We start from the raw sequence: 13,637 nt of genomic DNA, 5'->3' as shown, positions 1-13,637 counted from the left end.
ACTAACTATATAGGCCAATACCCACACTAGTATCACCCCGGCCATACTAACTATATAGGCCAATTCCCACACTAGTATCACCCCGGCCATACTAACTATATAGGCCAATTCCCACACTAGTATCACCCCGGCCATACTAACTATATAGGCCAATTCCCACACTAGTATCACCCCGGCCATACTAACTATATAGGCCAATACCCACACTAGTATGACCCCGGCCATACTAACTATATAGGCCAATTCCCACACTAGTATCACCCCGGCCATACTAACTATATAGGCCAATTCCCACACTAGTATCACCCCGGCCATACTAACTATATAGGCCAATTCCCTTGAGTGTAAAGGCTTAATCAAAGAAACAACAAAGAAACATCACATTTAAGAGTGTAGATGGATGGATGGATGGATGGATGGATGGACAAATATGTGGTAGATTCAGCTTACCTCCTGATGATGCCAGTGTCAAATCATTGCTGTTGTCCTCATATGTGTACAAGGCCCTGCAGGAGGGAAACAGACTGTCAGACATATAGACACCAGAACAACACAGGCTCAAAACATCCTAGCCATACTCTTTGACCAGCGCTTGCACCAGTATGCTTATATTTCTCATTCATACTGTCGTAACTCGAAAGAAAGGAGGTACAGAGAGAGGTGAACAAAGAGATAAAAATGGCAAGATGCCAGTACAAGGATAAGGTGCAACAGACACTGTCACAGGGAGACTCTCGGTCTGCCTGGAATAGCATTAAGAATATGGCAAACGCCACCTTTAAAAGGGAGGCAACCTCTCGATTCCTGCACGGACGAGACGGTTCTACTCTCTACAGCCAATAAACTAAACAAGTTCTTCACCCACTTTGAAGCAAGGGGCGGCCCCGCTCTCCCAGCCTGTCTGGAGGAGGACGTCATGGCAACCAAGAGTGCGTTTGTCATCAATGAGGAAGTCGTACAACAAGTGTTCAAAAGCACTGGAGCATGAAAGAGCCTGGGGACTGATAACATAAGTGGTTGTGTCCTGAAACACTGGAGCCAGTTCCCAGGCTGCCACCTGATCAAATGGTCAGTCTCCTCGAAGGGGATGAGACAGAGCAAGGACCGGCTCTGAATGATTTGACTAAATCTAAAACTCTAAAATGAAACGCATCAAAAACAAAGGACATGGGGATTGTCTTTTGAAGGAACACAACCATGCACACACCATCACTGATAAAAGGTGAGGCCATCGAAATAGTGGAGAAGTACAAATACCTTGGTCTAGTTATTCACAACAAGCTGTCCTGAGATCAGTGTACTGACGCTATTTTTAAGAAAGGCAAACAGAGACTATTTCCTACTGAACTTTCTTAATGTTGACCTAACCATCATGGTTCTTTAAAAAAAAAAAAAAAACATTCATTGAGAGCATTCTGTCCTACTGCTTGACCTGCTGGTTTGAGAATATCAAGGTTGCACAGAAAAATAGGTTGGGCAAGATAATCAGGACTTGCGGAAAAATCATGGGGCAGGAACAACAAGAACTGTCATCTCTCTACCTGGGCAGAGCCCTCCAGAAGGCAAATAAAATAGCGGTTGACTCTTTCCACCCACTCCACCCCAAATTCCAGTTCCTTTCCTCTGGCCACAGGTACAGACTACCTAAGGTAAAAATATATATATTATTTCAAATGCAATTCTGCAACTTAACAAAATGTTGGACTAATTGCACTTTAGCACTTGCAATGTAGCCCATTTTGACATTTCTATTATGAAATTGCACTTACCAAACCTACTTGCTTGTAAACATCCTTTGATATATTTGTTGTGTTTTTTAATTTTAATTTTTTATTGCCTCTCTGAGGACATTAAAGTTTTCTGAATCTGAAACTACATGAGCCAGGGGAAGAACAGGGCAAGGGCACGAGGCGGAACGCTCTCCACTCTAGGCCAAAACTCTTCACACCTGGTCACAGGTGCTGTTAGCTCCAAGGAGTGGAGAGGAGAAAGAATGGCATCACCATTTTACTATGTTGTGTAGGAGGTTAAAGCCTGGAGTGATTAACTAGATTTAGAAAAATAATTCTGTTTCAATTCACACTGCTGCTTTTATGGCAGTAGATAGATATACATGCCAGCTAAACTGACGGTATTATTGTTCCCATTCCTTGAGAGGAGATCGAGCCATGCAGTGAGACTAATACCCAAAACTCTTCAAATACTGACTGTGTCTTCACTGTCTAATACTTTGATTTGTGGGTAATCTCTCTACTACAGGAACGTTGAGGGAGACAACAACAACAACCTCTCCCTCAACGTGGGCAAGACAAAGGAGCTTATCGTGGACTACAGGAAATGGAGGGTTGAACACGCCCCCATTCACATCGACATGGCTGTAGTGGAGAGGGTCGAGAGCATCAAGTTCCTCAGTGTCCACATCACTAAGGATCTATCATCATCCAAACACACCAACACAGTCGTGAAGAGGGCACGACAATGCCTCTTCCCACTCAGGAGGCTGAAAAGATTTCGCTTGGGCCCAGATCCTCAAAAAGTTATACAGCTGCATCATTGAGAGCATCTTGACAGGCTGCATCACCGCTTAGTATGGCAACTTCTCGGCATCCGATCGTAAGGCGCTACAGAGGGTAGCGTGTACGGCCCAGTACGGCCCAGGGTAGCGTGTACGGGTCCGAACTCCCTGCCATCCAGGACCTCTATACCAGGCGGTGTCAGAGGAAGGCCCTAACAATTGTCAAAACTCCAGCCACCCAAGTCAGACTGTTCTCTCCGCTATCGCACGGCAAGCAGTACCGGAACGCCAAGTCTGAGACAAAAAGGCTCCTGAACAGCTTCTACCCCCAAGCCATAAGACTGCTGAAAAGTTAACGAAATGGCCACCCGGACTATTTACATTGACCCCCTTAATAATAATAATTATTATTATTATCATTTTTGCACTGGCTCTATGCACACTCACTGGATTCTACCCACACACTCACACTCCAACACACGCTCACAAAACATACACATGCAAATTGAAGCCACACACACACACCTTCACACTATTCACACACACTCCAACATACGCTCACACTCACAAAACATACATGCAAATTGGCGCCACACACACACACACACCTTCACACTATTCACACACACTCCAACGCTCACATTCACAAAACATACAAATTGACGCCACACACACACACGCTCACAAAACATACACATGCAAATTGACGCCACACACATACACCTTCACACTATTCACACACGCTGCTGCTACTGTTTATTATTTATACACACACACACACACACACACACACACACACACACACACATACATACATATCTTGATTGCCTAGTCACTTTTAACCCTACCTACATGTACATATTACCTCAATTACCTCGACTAACCTGTACCCGTGCACTGACTCGGTACCGGTACTCCTTGTACACTACATGACCAAAAGTATATGGACACCTGCTCATTGAACATCTCATTCCAAAATCATGGGCATTAATAAGGAGTTGGTCCCCCCTTTGCTGCTATAACAGCCTCCACTCTTCTTGGAAGGCTTTCCACTAAATGTTGGAACATTGCTGCGGGGACATGCTTCCATTCAGCCACAAGAGCATTAGTGAGGTCGGGCACTGATGTTGGGCGATTAGGCCTGGCTCGCAGTCGGCGTTCCAATTCATCCCAAAGGTGTTTGATGGGGTTGAGGTCAGGGCTTTATGCAGGCCAGTCAAGTTCTTCCACACCAATCGACAAACCATTTCTGTATGGACCTTGCTTTGTGCACGGGGGCATTGTCATGCTGAAACAGGAAAGGGCCTTCCCCAAACTGTTGCCACAATGTTGGAAGCACAGAATAGTCTAGAATGTCATTGTATGCTGTAGCATTAAGATTTCCCTTCACTGGAACTAAGGGGCCTAGCCCGAACCATTAAAAACTTTACAGTTGGCATTCTGCATTCGGGCAGGTAGCATTCTCCTGGCATCCGCCAAACCTAGATTTGTCCATTGGACTGCCAGATGGTGAAACGTGATTCATCACTTCAGAGAACGCGTTTCCACTGCTCCAGAGTCAAATGACAGCGAGCTTTACACCACACCAGCTGACTCTTACATTTTACATTTTAGTCATTTAGCAGACGCTCTTATCCAGAGCGACTTACAGTTAAGTGAGTGCATACATTTTCATACTGCCCCCCCGTGGGAAACGAACCCACAACCCTGGCGTTGCAAGCGCCATGCTCTACCAACTGAGCTACAGGGGACTATCTTGGCATTGACCTTAGACTTGTGTGCGGCTGCTCGGCCATGGAAACCCCTTTCATGAAGCTCCCGACTAACAGTTTTTGTGCCGATGTTGTTTCCAGAGGCAGTTTGGAACGCGGTAGTGAGTGTTGCAACCGAGGACAGATGATTTTTATGCGCTACAGCACTCTGCGGTCCCATTCTGTGAGCTTGTGTGGCCTACCACTTCACGGCTGAGCCGTTGTTGCTCCTAGACATTTCCACTTGACAATAACAGCAGTTACAGTTGACTCTAGCCCTAGCCGTGCAGAAATTTGACGAACTGACTTGTTGGAAATTATATATACACCTGTCAGCAACGGGTGTGGCTGAAATATCAGAATCCACTCATTTGAAGGGGTGTCCACATACCTTTGTATATATAGCGTATATTGCCTCGTTATTGTTATTGCGTTACTATTTCCTACTTTGTTTTGAAATATTTTTCTTACTTTTTAACTCTGCATTGTTGGGAATGAGCTCGTAATTAAGCATTTCACGGTAGGGTCCCCTGTAGCTCAGTTGGTAGAGCATGGCGCTTGCAACGCCAGGGTTGTGGGTTCGTTTCCCACGGGGGGCCAGTATGAAAAATGTACGCACTCACTAACTGTAAGTCGCTCTGGATAAGAGCGTATGCTAAATGACTAAAATGTAAATGTAAAATCTACACCACTATTCAGCGCATGTGACCAATAAAATGAGATTTGATTTACTAATTGTGGCTGGCAGCCACCTCACTCCGTCACCCAAGACAGAGAAGGATGGGTGTCACAGAGAGAGAGGCTGTGTGGAGCTCGCTAACACATTCCAAGAGAGAGAGAGAGAGAAAAGAGGAGCAAAGAGAGAAAGAGAAAGGGAACGAGAAGAGAGAAGAGCAGAGAGAGAGAGAGAACAGCCAGAGTCTGAGACAGGACCACTGAGGGCTGCCAGACCTAAATGGTTGGAGACAGGGGGAGGGAGGGATGAAGCAAGTCCTTCTGCTAGAGCCTCATGGAGGAAGGTCAACCAGATTAATCTGGAAATGTAGGATGTCTGTTGCTGCCTCGCTGGCATACAGTAATCCCACTCACCTTAATTTACCCCTTGCTAAGTGTGTGTGTGTGATGTGTCATTACTAAAGTGTTGGTATGCAATGGTCCGACTATTATGCAGACCGAAGAGAGACTGTTCCCAGTTATTAATTAAACGTGTTTATAATCTTCTTATTGTCACGCACACAACAAAAACGACCCATTATGTAAATTATACACACATACTACTGATCCAGATAAAGCACTCCTTAATATAACTGTACAATAGTAATCATCAGAATCACTTCAGTGCCATAAATCATCTTATATCATTCTTAATAATAAGTCATTAAGTAAATGAGACAGGAATCTGTATCTCCTGAAAGCCATTACAGTAACGATGCAAGGAGGGATATTGAAGTCACATTCTTGATTATAATAATCATATTGCAGTGTCAGCCATGTCCATGTAAGGACTTGGGCCAGAACACCTTGTAGATTGGAGTCCTGTTCATGGTTCAAGATCAAGACTAGAATGACCTGCATTGGAGATTATGAATTGCTTACGAATAGGGTGCTAAATCCTTGTAAATATAGTTCATGAAAAATCAGTCTCAAGAAGATACATTTATTTATTATAACCTGCACAGTGCACAGACACAATATGCATCTTCCAACATGCACAGAGTACACAAAACATTAAGAAGACGTTTCTAAAATGAAGGTGTATAGTGTTGAGCTAGTGTTCAGCAGTCAGCTTGGTGTTACATTCGACTGAACGCTCAACTCCCCTTGTCCTTTGTATCTTTCTGCTGAATCAGCATTTTACAACCCATTTAAACGTCCTCCCACTGCACTTTTCCCTCTTACATTATTGAAGCCTGTTTTAGGATCACTTATAGCATGCTGAATTCCTGAGGTATGTGCTAAACGTCCATGCAAGATGTCAAAGTCTCTGGTGTCTCACTCACTCACTCTGGTCTATTCATTGTGTACACCTCCATCCATGCACATCAATGAGTTGAAATCCCAAACAACCTCGTCCCCATCCATCCAAGCCAGCCTTTATTAAGCCTTGTTCACAATGCAGGCCTTAATGCTCAAATCAGTTTTGTTTTTCAAATCCGTTTTGGAATACTGACAATCCAAACATCAAGTTACAAGTGACCAAATCGGATGTGTGTGTGTTGAGACAGCAGATATTTGCTGACATGGCTACGCTAGTTGTCATAGTAACAATGGGTGTGCGTGCAGTGGTGTAGGCTGATTGGTGGTGGTGCTCGTGCTATCACTCAGAAGTTAAGTGACAACAAGCTAAGGTGACAACAATGCCTGCCATGGGCAACAGGTAGCCTAGTGGTTAAGAGCGTTGGGCCAGTAACCGGAAGGTCCCCGAGCCGACTAGGTGAAACATCTGTCGATGTGCCCTTGAGTAAGGCACTTAACCCTAATTGCTCCTGTAAATCGCTCTGGATAACAGTGTCTGCTAAATAACACACACACACACACACACAAAAGGGACATTTCTAGTTGCTTTGAATGTTCAAAATCATGGTGTAAGAACACTTTTAAAGACTCAAAAATCATCCAACTTCCAAAACGAGTCATTTTTGGCTAACCACAGCAGTCAGCTAGCAAGCTGTTTAACTTTATAGCAAATTCACTAATTTGTTTGTGAACAATTAACAAGCTAATTAGCTACCATGTTCTTGTCAAACCGTCAACAGAGTAGTTAGCAAGAAACAAGATATGCCAAAAAATAATATGTCTAAAAACCACGAGATTTGACCGTTCAGACAAGTCGCATGGCCAGGAATCAGATTTGTATCTGACTGTGACTTGAAATATCTGATTCCATGTGCTTTTTGGCTGTTCAGGCTGCAGGAAAAATATCAATTTCCATCCACAGAAGGCAGCTATCGCGGAGCAGGGCTATTCCTGAACAGGCCTCACTCTGGCTAATTTAGCCCTCCCCATCCTCCTCTCCTCAAGCTAACCCAATGAACCCCAGTACTGCCCAGACCACAAAAGCGCCACCATTAGCTCATCTCCAGTCTGTCTGAGAGCCACCCAGCCCAATGAGCTGAGAGGAGACCGAGAGGCAGGGGGACAACAGAGCGAGTGAGAAAATGTGAGAAACGGGGGAGAGAAAGAGGAAGAGACAGAGACAGAGACTGAAAGAATGAAAGAGAAAGATAGGGTATGAGAGAGAAGGAGACAGATGGAGAGAGAAAGGGTGAGATAATGAAAGAGAAATTGAGGTAGAGAAAGCAAGGTTGGGAGAGAGAATGTGTGAGCTAGAGCGGTTCGCTTGTAGCACTATAAATAATTCCCTTTAAAGCAGACTCCTTTTTATTATTCATAAAAGACTGCCGTGACCTAGAAACAGCTCTGCTAGTTGAGGTAGTTGAGGTAATATGTACATGTGGGTAGAGTTAAAGTGACTATGCATAAATAATTAACAGAGTAGCAGCAGCGTAAAAAGATGGGGTGGGGTTGGGGGGGGCAGTGTAAATAGTCTGGGTAGCCATGATTAGCTGTTCAGGAGTCTTATGGCTTGGGGGTAGAAGCTGTTGAGAAGCCTTTTGGATCTAGACTTGGCGCTCCGGTACCGCTTGCCGTGTGGTAGCAGAGAGAACAGTCTATGACTAGGGTGGCTGGAGTCTTTGACAATTTTGAGGTCCTTCCTCTGACACCGCCTGGTATAGAGGTCCTGGATGGCAGGAAGCTTGGCCCCAGTGATGTACTGGGCCGTACACACTACCCTCTGTAGTGCCTTGCGGTCAGAGGCCGAGCAGTTGCCATACCAGGCGGTGATGCAACCAGTCAGGATGCTCTCGATGGTGCAGCTGTATAACTTTTTGAGGATCTGAGGACCCATGCCATGGAGAGAGAGACAGGTGGGGGAGGTGTACAGAGGAGGGAGGGGGGATGGGGGGACTTAGTACTTGGTGGCAAAACCCTTGTTGGCAATCACAGAGGTCAGACGTTTCTTGTAGTTGGCCACCAGGTTTGCACACATCTCAGGAGGGATTTTGTCCCACTCCTCTTTGCAGATCTTCTCCAAGTCATTAAGGTTTCGAGCCTGACGTTTGGCAACTTGAACCTTCAGCTCCCTCCACAGATTTTCTATGGGATTAAGGTCTGGAGACTGGCTAGGCCACTCCAGGATCTTAATGTGCTTCTTCTTGAGCCACTCCTTTGTTGCCTTGACCGTGTGTTGTCATGCTGGAATACCCATCCACGACCCATTTTCAATGCCCTGGCTGAGGGAAGGAGGTTCTCACCCAAGATTTGACGGTACATGGCCCCGTCGATCGTCCCTTTGATGCGGTGAAGTTGTCCTGTCCCCTTAGCCGAAAAACACCCCCAAAGCATAATGTTTCCACCTCCATGTTTGACGGTGGGGATGGCGTTCTTGGGGTCATAGGCAGCATTCCTCCTCCGCCAAACACGGCGAGTTGAGTTGATGCCAAATAGCTCGATTTTGGTCTCATCTGACCACAACACTTTCACCCAGTTCTCCTCTGAATCATTCATATGTTCATTGGCAAACTTCAGACGGCCTTGTATATGTGCTTTCTTGAACAGGGGGACCTTGCGGGCGCTGCAGGATTTCAGTCCTTCACGGCGTAGTGTGTTACTAATTGTTTTCTTGGTGACTATGGTCCCAGCTGCCTTGAGATCATTGACAAGATCCTCCCGTGTAGTTCTGGGCTGATTCCTCACCGTTCTCATGATCATTGCAACTCCACGAGGTGAGATCTTGCATGGAGCCCCAGGCCGAGGTAGATTGACAGTTCTTTTGTGTTTCTTCCATTTGTGAATAATCGCACCAACTGTTGTCACCTTCTCACCAAGCTGCTTGGCGATGGTCTTGTAGCCCATTGCAGCCTTGTGTAGGTCTACAATTTGACACTGACATCCTTGGAGAGCTCTTTGGTCTTGGCCATGATGGAGAGTTTGGAATCTGATTGATTGTTTGCTTCTGTGGACAGGTGTCTTTTATACTGGTAACAAACTGAGATTAGGAGCACTCCCTTTAAGAGTGTGCTCCTAATCTCAGCTCGTTACCTGTATAAAAGACACCTGGGAGCCAGAAATCTTTCTGATTGAGAGGGGGTCAAATACTTATTTCCCTCATTAAAATGCAAATCAATTTATAACATTTTTGACATGCGTTTTTCTGGATTTTTGTTGTTGTTGTTCTGTCTCTCACTGTTCAAATAAACCTACCATTAAAATTATAGACTGATCATGTCTTTGTCAGTGTGCAAACGTACAAAATCAGCAGGGGATCAAATACTTTTTTCCCTCACTGTAAGTATGTGAGTGGATGCATGGGAGTAAGATAATGCAGGGGAAGAAGGGGAAAGGGTGTGAGAGCAAAGGTGCTGGAGGCCTTAAAGTGACTATGCATAAATAATTAACAGAGTAGCAGCAGCGTAAAAAGATGGGGTGGGGTTGGGGGGGCAGTGTAAATAGTCTGGGTAGCCATGATTAGCTGTTCAGGAGTCTTATGGCTTGGGGGTAGAAGCTGTTGAGAAGCCTTTTGGACCTAGACTTGGCGCTCCGGTACCGCTTGCCGTGCGGTAGCAGAGAGAACAGTCTATGACTAGGGTGGCTGGAGTATGACAATTTTTAGGGCCTTCCTCTGACACCGCCTGGTATTGAGGTCCTGGATGGTAGGAAGCTTGGCCCCAGTGATGTACTGGGCCGTACGCACTACACCCTGTAGTGCCTTGCGGTCGGAGGCCGAGCAGTTGCCATACCAGGCAGTGATGCAACCAGTCAGGATGCTCTCGATGGTGCAGCTGTAGAACTATTTGAGGATCTGAGGACCCATGCCAAATCTTTTCAGTCTCCCAAGGGGGAATAGGCTTTGTCGTGCCCTCTTCACAACTGTCGTGGTGTGTTTGGACCATGATAGTTTGTTGGTAATGTGGACACCAAGGAACTTGAAACTCTCAACCTGCTCCACTACAGCCCCAGGGAGTACAGGAGGGGACTGAGCACGCACCCCTGAGGGGCCCCCGTGTTGAGGATCAGCGTGGCAGATGTGTTGTTACCTACCCTTACCACCTGGGGGCGGCCCATCAGGAAGTCCAGGATCCAGTTGCAGAGGGAGGTGTTTAGTCACAGGGTTCTTAGCTTAGTGATGAGCTTTGAGGGCACTATGGTGTTGAACACTGAGCTGTAGTCAATGAATAGCATTCTCATGTAGGTGTTCCTTTTGTCCAGATGGGAAATGGCAGTGTGGAGTGCAATAGATATTGCATCATCTGTGGATCTGTTGGGGCGGTATGCAAATTGGAGTGGGTCTAGGGTTTCTGGGATAATGGTGTTGATGTGAGCCATGACCAGCCTTTCAAAGCACATCATGGCTACAGATGTGAGTGCTACGGGTCTGTAGTCATTTAGGCAGGTTACCATAGTGTTCTTGGGCACGGGGACTATGGTGGTCTGCTTGAAACATGTTGGTATTACAGACTCAGTCAGGGACAGGTTGAAAATGTCAGTGAAGACACTTGCCAGTTGGTCAGCGCACGTTCAGAGTTCATGTCCTGGTAATCTGTTTGGTACTGCGGCCTTGTGAATGTTGATCTGTTTAAAGGTCTTACTCACATCAGCTACGGAGAGCGTGATCACACAGTCGTCCGGAACAGCTGATGCTCTCATGCATGCTTCAGTGTTGCTTGCCTCGAAGCGAGCATAGAAGTCATTTAGCTCGTCTGGTAGGCTTGTGTCACTGGGCAGCTCGCAGCTGTGCTCCCCTTTGTAGTCTGTAATAGTTTGCAGTCCCTGCCACATCCGACGAGCGTCGGAGCCGGTGTAGTACGATTCAATCTTAGTCCTGTATTGACGCTTTGCCTGTTTGATGGTTCGTCGGAGGGCATAGCGCGATTTCTTATAAGAGTCCATCTCCTTGAAAGCGGCAGCTCTACCCTTTAGCTCAGTGCAGATGTTGCCTGTAATCCATGGCTTTTGGTTGGGGTATGTACGTATGGTCACTGTGGGGACGACGTCATCTATGTACTTTTTGATGAAGCCAGTGACTGATGTGGTATACTCCTCAATGCCATCGGAAGAATCCCGGAACATATTCCAGTCTGTTCTAGCAAAACAGTCCTGTAGCTTAGCATCTGCGTCATCTGTCCACTTCTTTATTGACCAAGTCACTGGTGCTTCCTGCTTTAGTTATGCTTGTAAGCAGGAATCTGGAGGATAGAATTACGGTCAGATTTGCCAAATGGAGGGCGAGGGAGAGCTTTGTACGCGCCTCTGTGTGTGGAGTAAAGGTGGTCTAGAGTTTTATTTCCTCTGGTTGCATATTTAACATGCTGGTAGAAATGAAGTAAAACGGATTTAAGTTTCCCTGCATTAAAGTCCCCGGCCACTAGGAGCGCAGCCCCTGGATGAGCGTTTTCCTGTTTGCTTATGGCCTTATACAGCTCATTGAGTGCGGTCTTAGTGCCAGCATCGGTTTGTGGTGGTAAAAAGAAAGCAACGAAAAATATAGATGGAAACTCTTGGTAAATAGTGTGGTCTACAGCTTGATGAGATACTCTACCTCAGGCGAGCAAAACCTTGAGACTTACTTAATTTTAGATTTTGTGCACCAGCTGTTGTTTACAAATATACACAGACCGCCACCCCTTGTCTTACCAGAGGCAGCTGTTCTATCTTGCCGATGCAGCGTAAACCCCGCCAGCTGTATGTTATCCATGTCGTCGTTCAGCCACGACTTAAACATAAGATACAGTTTTAATGTCCCGTTGGTAGGATATTCGTGATCGTAGCTCGTCTATTTTGTTATCCAATGATTGTACGTTGGCTAATAGGACTGATGGTAAAGGCAGATTACCCACACCCAAGGGGGTATTGGAGCACACACACACACACACACGTGCACACACACAGATGCATGCATGCACGCGCACACACACACACGTGTGCACACACACACACACCATCAGAGCCTCTTAAAAACTAGCATGTACAGTAAAGCCCCACAGCCACACTCATGCTGCCCTATATTCAGGTCATGCACACCAACCATTTCCTTTGTTTCAGCAAAGCAAAGGATTCCACACTTTGACATCATATTTAACCCCTTGCTTGACCAATCTGTCTCTGAGTCCTGTTGGCCAGAACAAACACAAAGATTACCGTCCATGGCTTGGCGAGATACTGGAGTCCAAACAACAGAGACGCTGATTAAAAAATAAATAAAATGAATCACCCCATTCTATAAGTTCAGAGGCGTATCAAAGATTTAGGATAGGCTTCATGAATTAATAGGTAGCATGTTTACCATAAACATAATGAAGCATAAACCTATTCCAGTCCAAATACATTCAGGCTACTCAACATTCCACATTTCGGAAAAACCTAGTAACTCCAGCTAAGCCTACTTTGTTAATTGCATCTTGCAGACATGTTTTGGGAACTAGAATCCTTCATTTTCATGATCTGTCTTGGGTTAATGTTAACATCATTAGCTTTTATGTCTCCTTGCTGACGGCAGAGTAAGACGTTACCAGGCTGTCACTGTACTGTACCAATGATAGGTCAGCAAAGTTTTTTCAAATAAAATTGTATTTGTCACATGTGCCATACAACTGGTGTAGACTTTACCGTGAAATGCTTGCTAAAAAGCCCTTCCCAACGATGCAGAATTTCTAAATAATAATACTAATAAAATCGTAACAAGAGGAATAAAATCTAATACACAAGAATGGAGATATATACAGGGAGTAAGTTAGGCCCGGCACATGAATATCAGCTCCCTCTGATCTCAGAACAGAGATTAAGAGCGAAAGGGAGAGACGGGAGTAATTTGGCAAGGTCTGAGTATGTATCTGGTAAGGTAAGTGTAATGAGTTTTACTGTAACAGAGGGGCTGACAGGCAGACGAATAGCATGGGTGGTAGAGAGAGAAGGAAAGGAGAGGGGAAATGACCTGCTACTTTACAGAGAACAAGCCTAGATGCTAACAATCAACCAATCATATTTATTTATAAAGCCCTTTTACATCAGCAGATGTCACAAAGTGCTTATACAGAAACCCAGCCTAAAACCCCAACACCACATAATTATCCCCATATTACATTTGTAGTGACCCTACATGGGCATACAGAGCTTTTAATTAGTGTGTGTACGCCCTGCGTTTGATGTAGAGGAAGAACAAAGATGGGGGTTTAATTGGAACACAGACCGATATGAGACGAACCCCTAACATATTTATTTTCTCCAACAGAGGGCAGGGAATAAAAATGGCTGTATGTCTGTGTGATCTGTGATCTGTTTAACTCCATACTGTCAGTGTTGACAGAGGCCTG

General features: G+C 45.4%; 1 protein-coding gene across 1 annotated transcript in view; it reads right to left on the bottom strand.

The window, feature by feature from the left end:
* Window positions 1-13,637, bottom strand: part of dbn1 (drebrin 1) — a 125,886-nt gene that overhangs the window by 24,074 nt on the left and 88,175 nt on the right. Inside the window, exon 3 of the mRNA XM_084169755.1 lies at window positions 451-506. Coding sequence (XP_084025881.1) covers window positions 451-506 — 56 coding nt within the window. The remainder of the gene's footprint in view (window positions 1-450; window positions 507-13,637) is intronic.

The sequence above is a fragment of the Coregonus lavaretus genome (assembly GCF_964263955.1).
Source record: "Coregonus lavaretus genome assembly, chromosome: 10".
Lineage (NCBI taxonomy): Eukaryota > Metazoa > Chordata > Actinopteri > Salmoniformes > Salmonidae > Coregonus > Coregonus lavaretus.
Note: the sequence above shows the minus strand (reverse complement) of the source record. Positions and strands in the feature narration are given on the sequence as shown.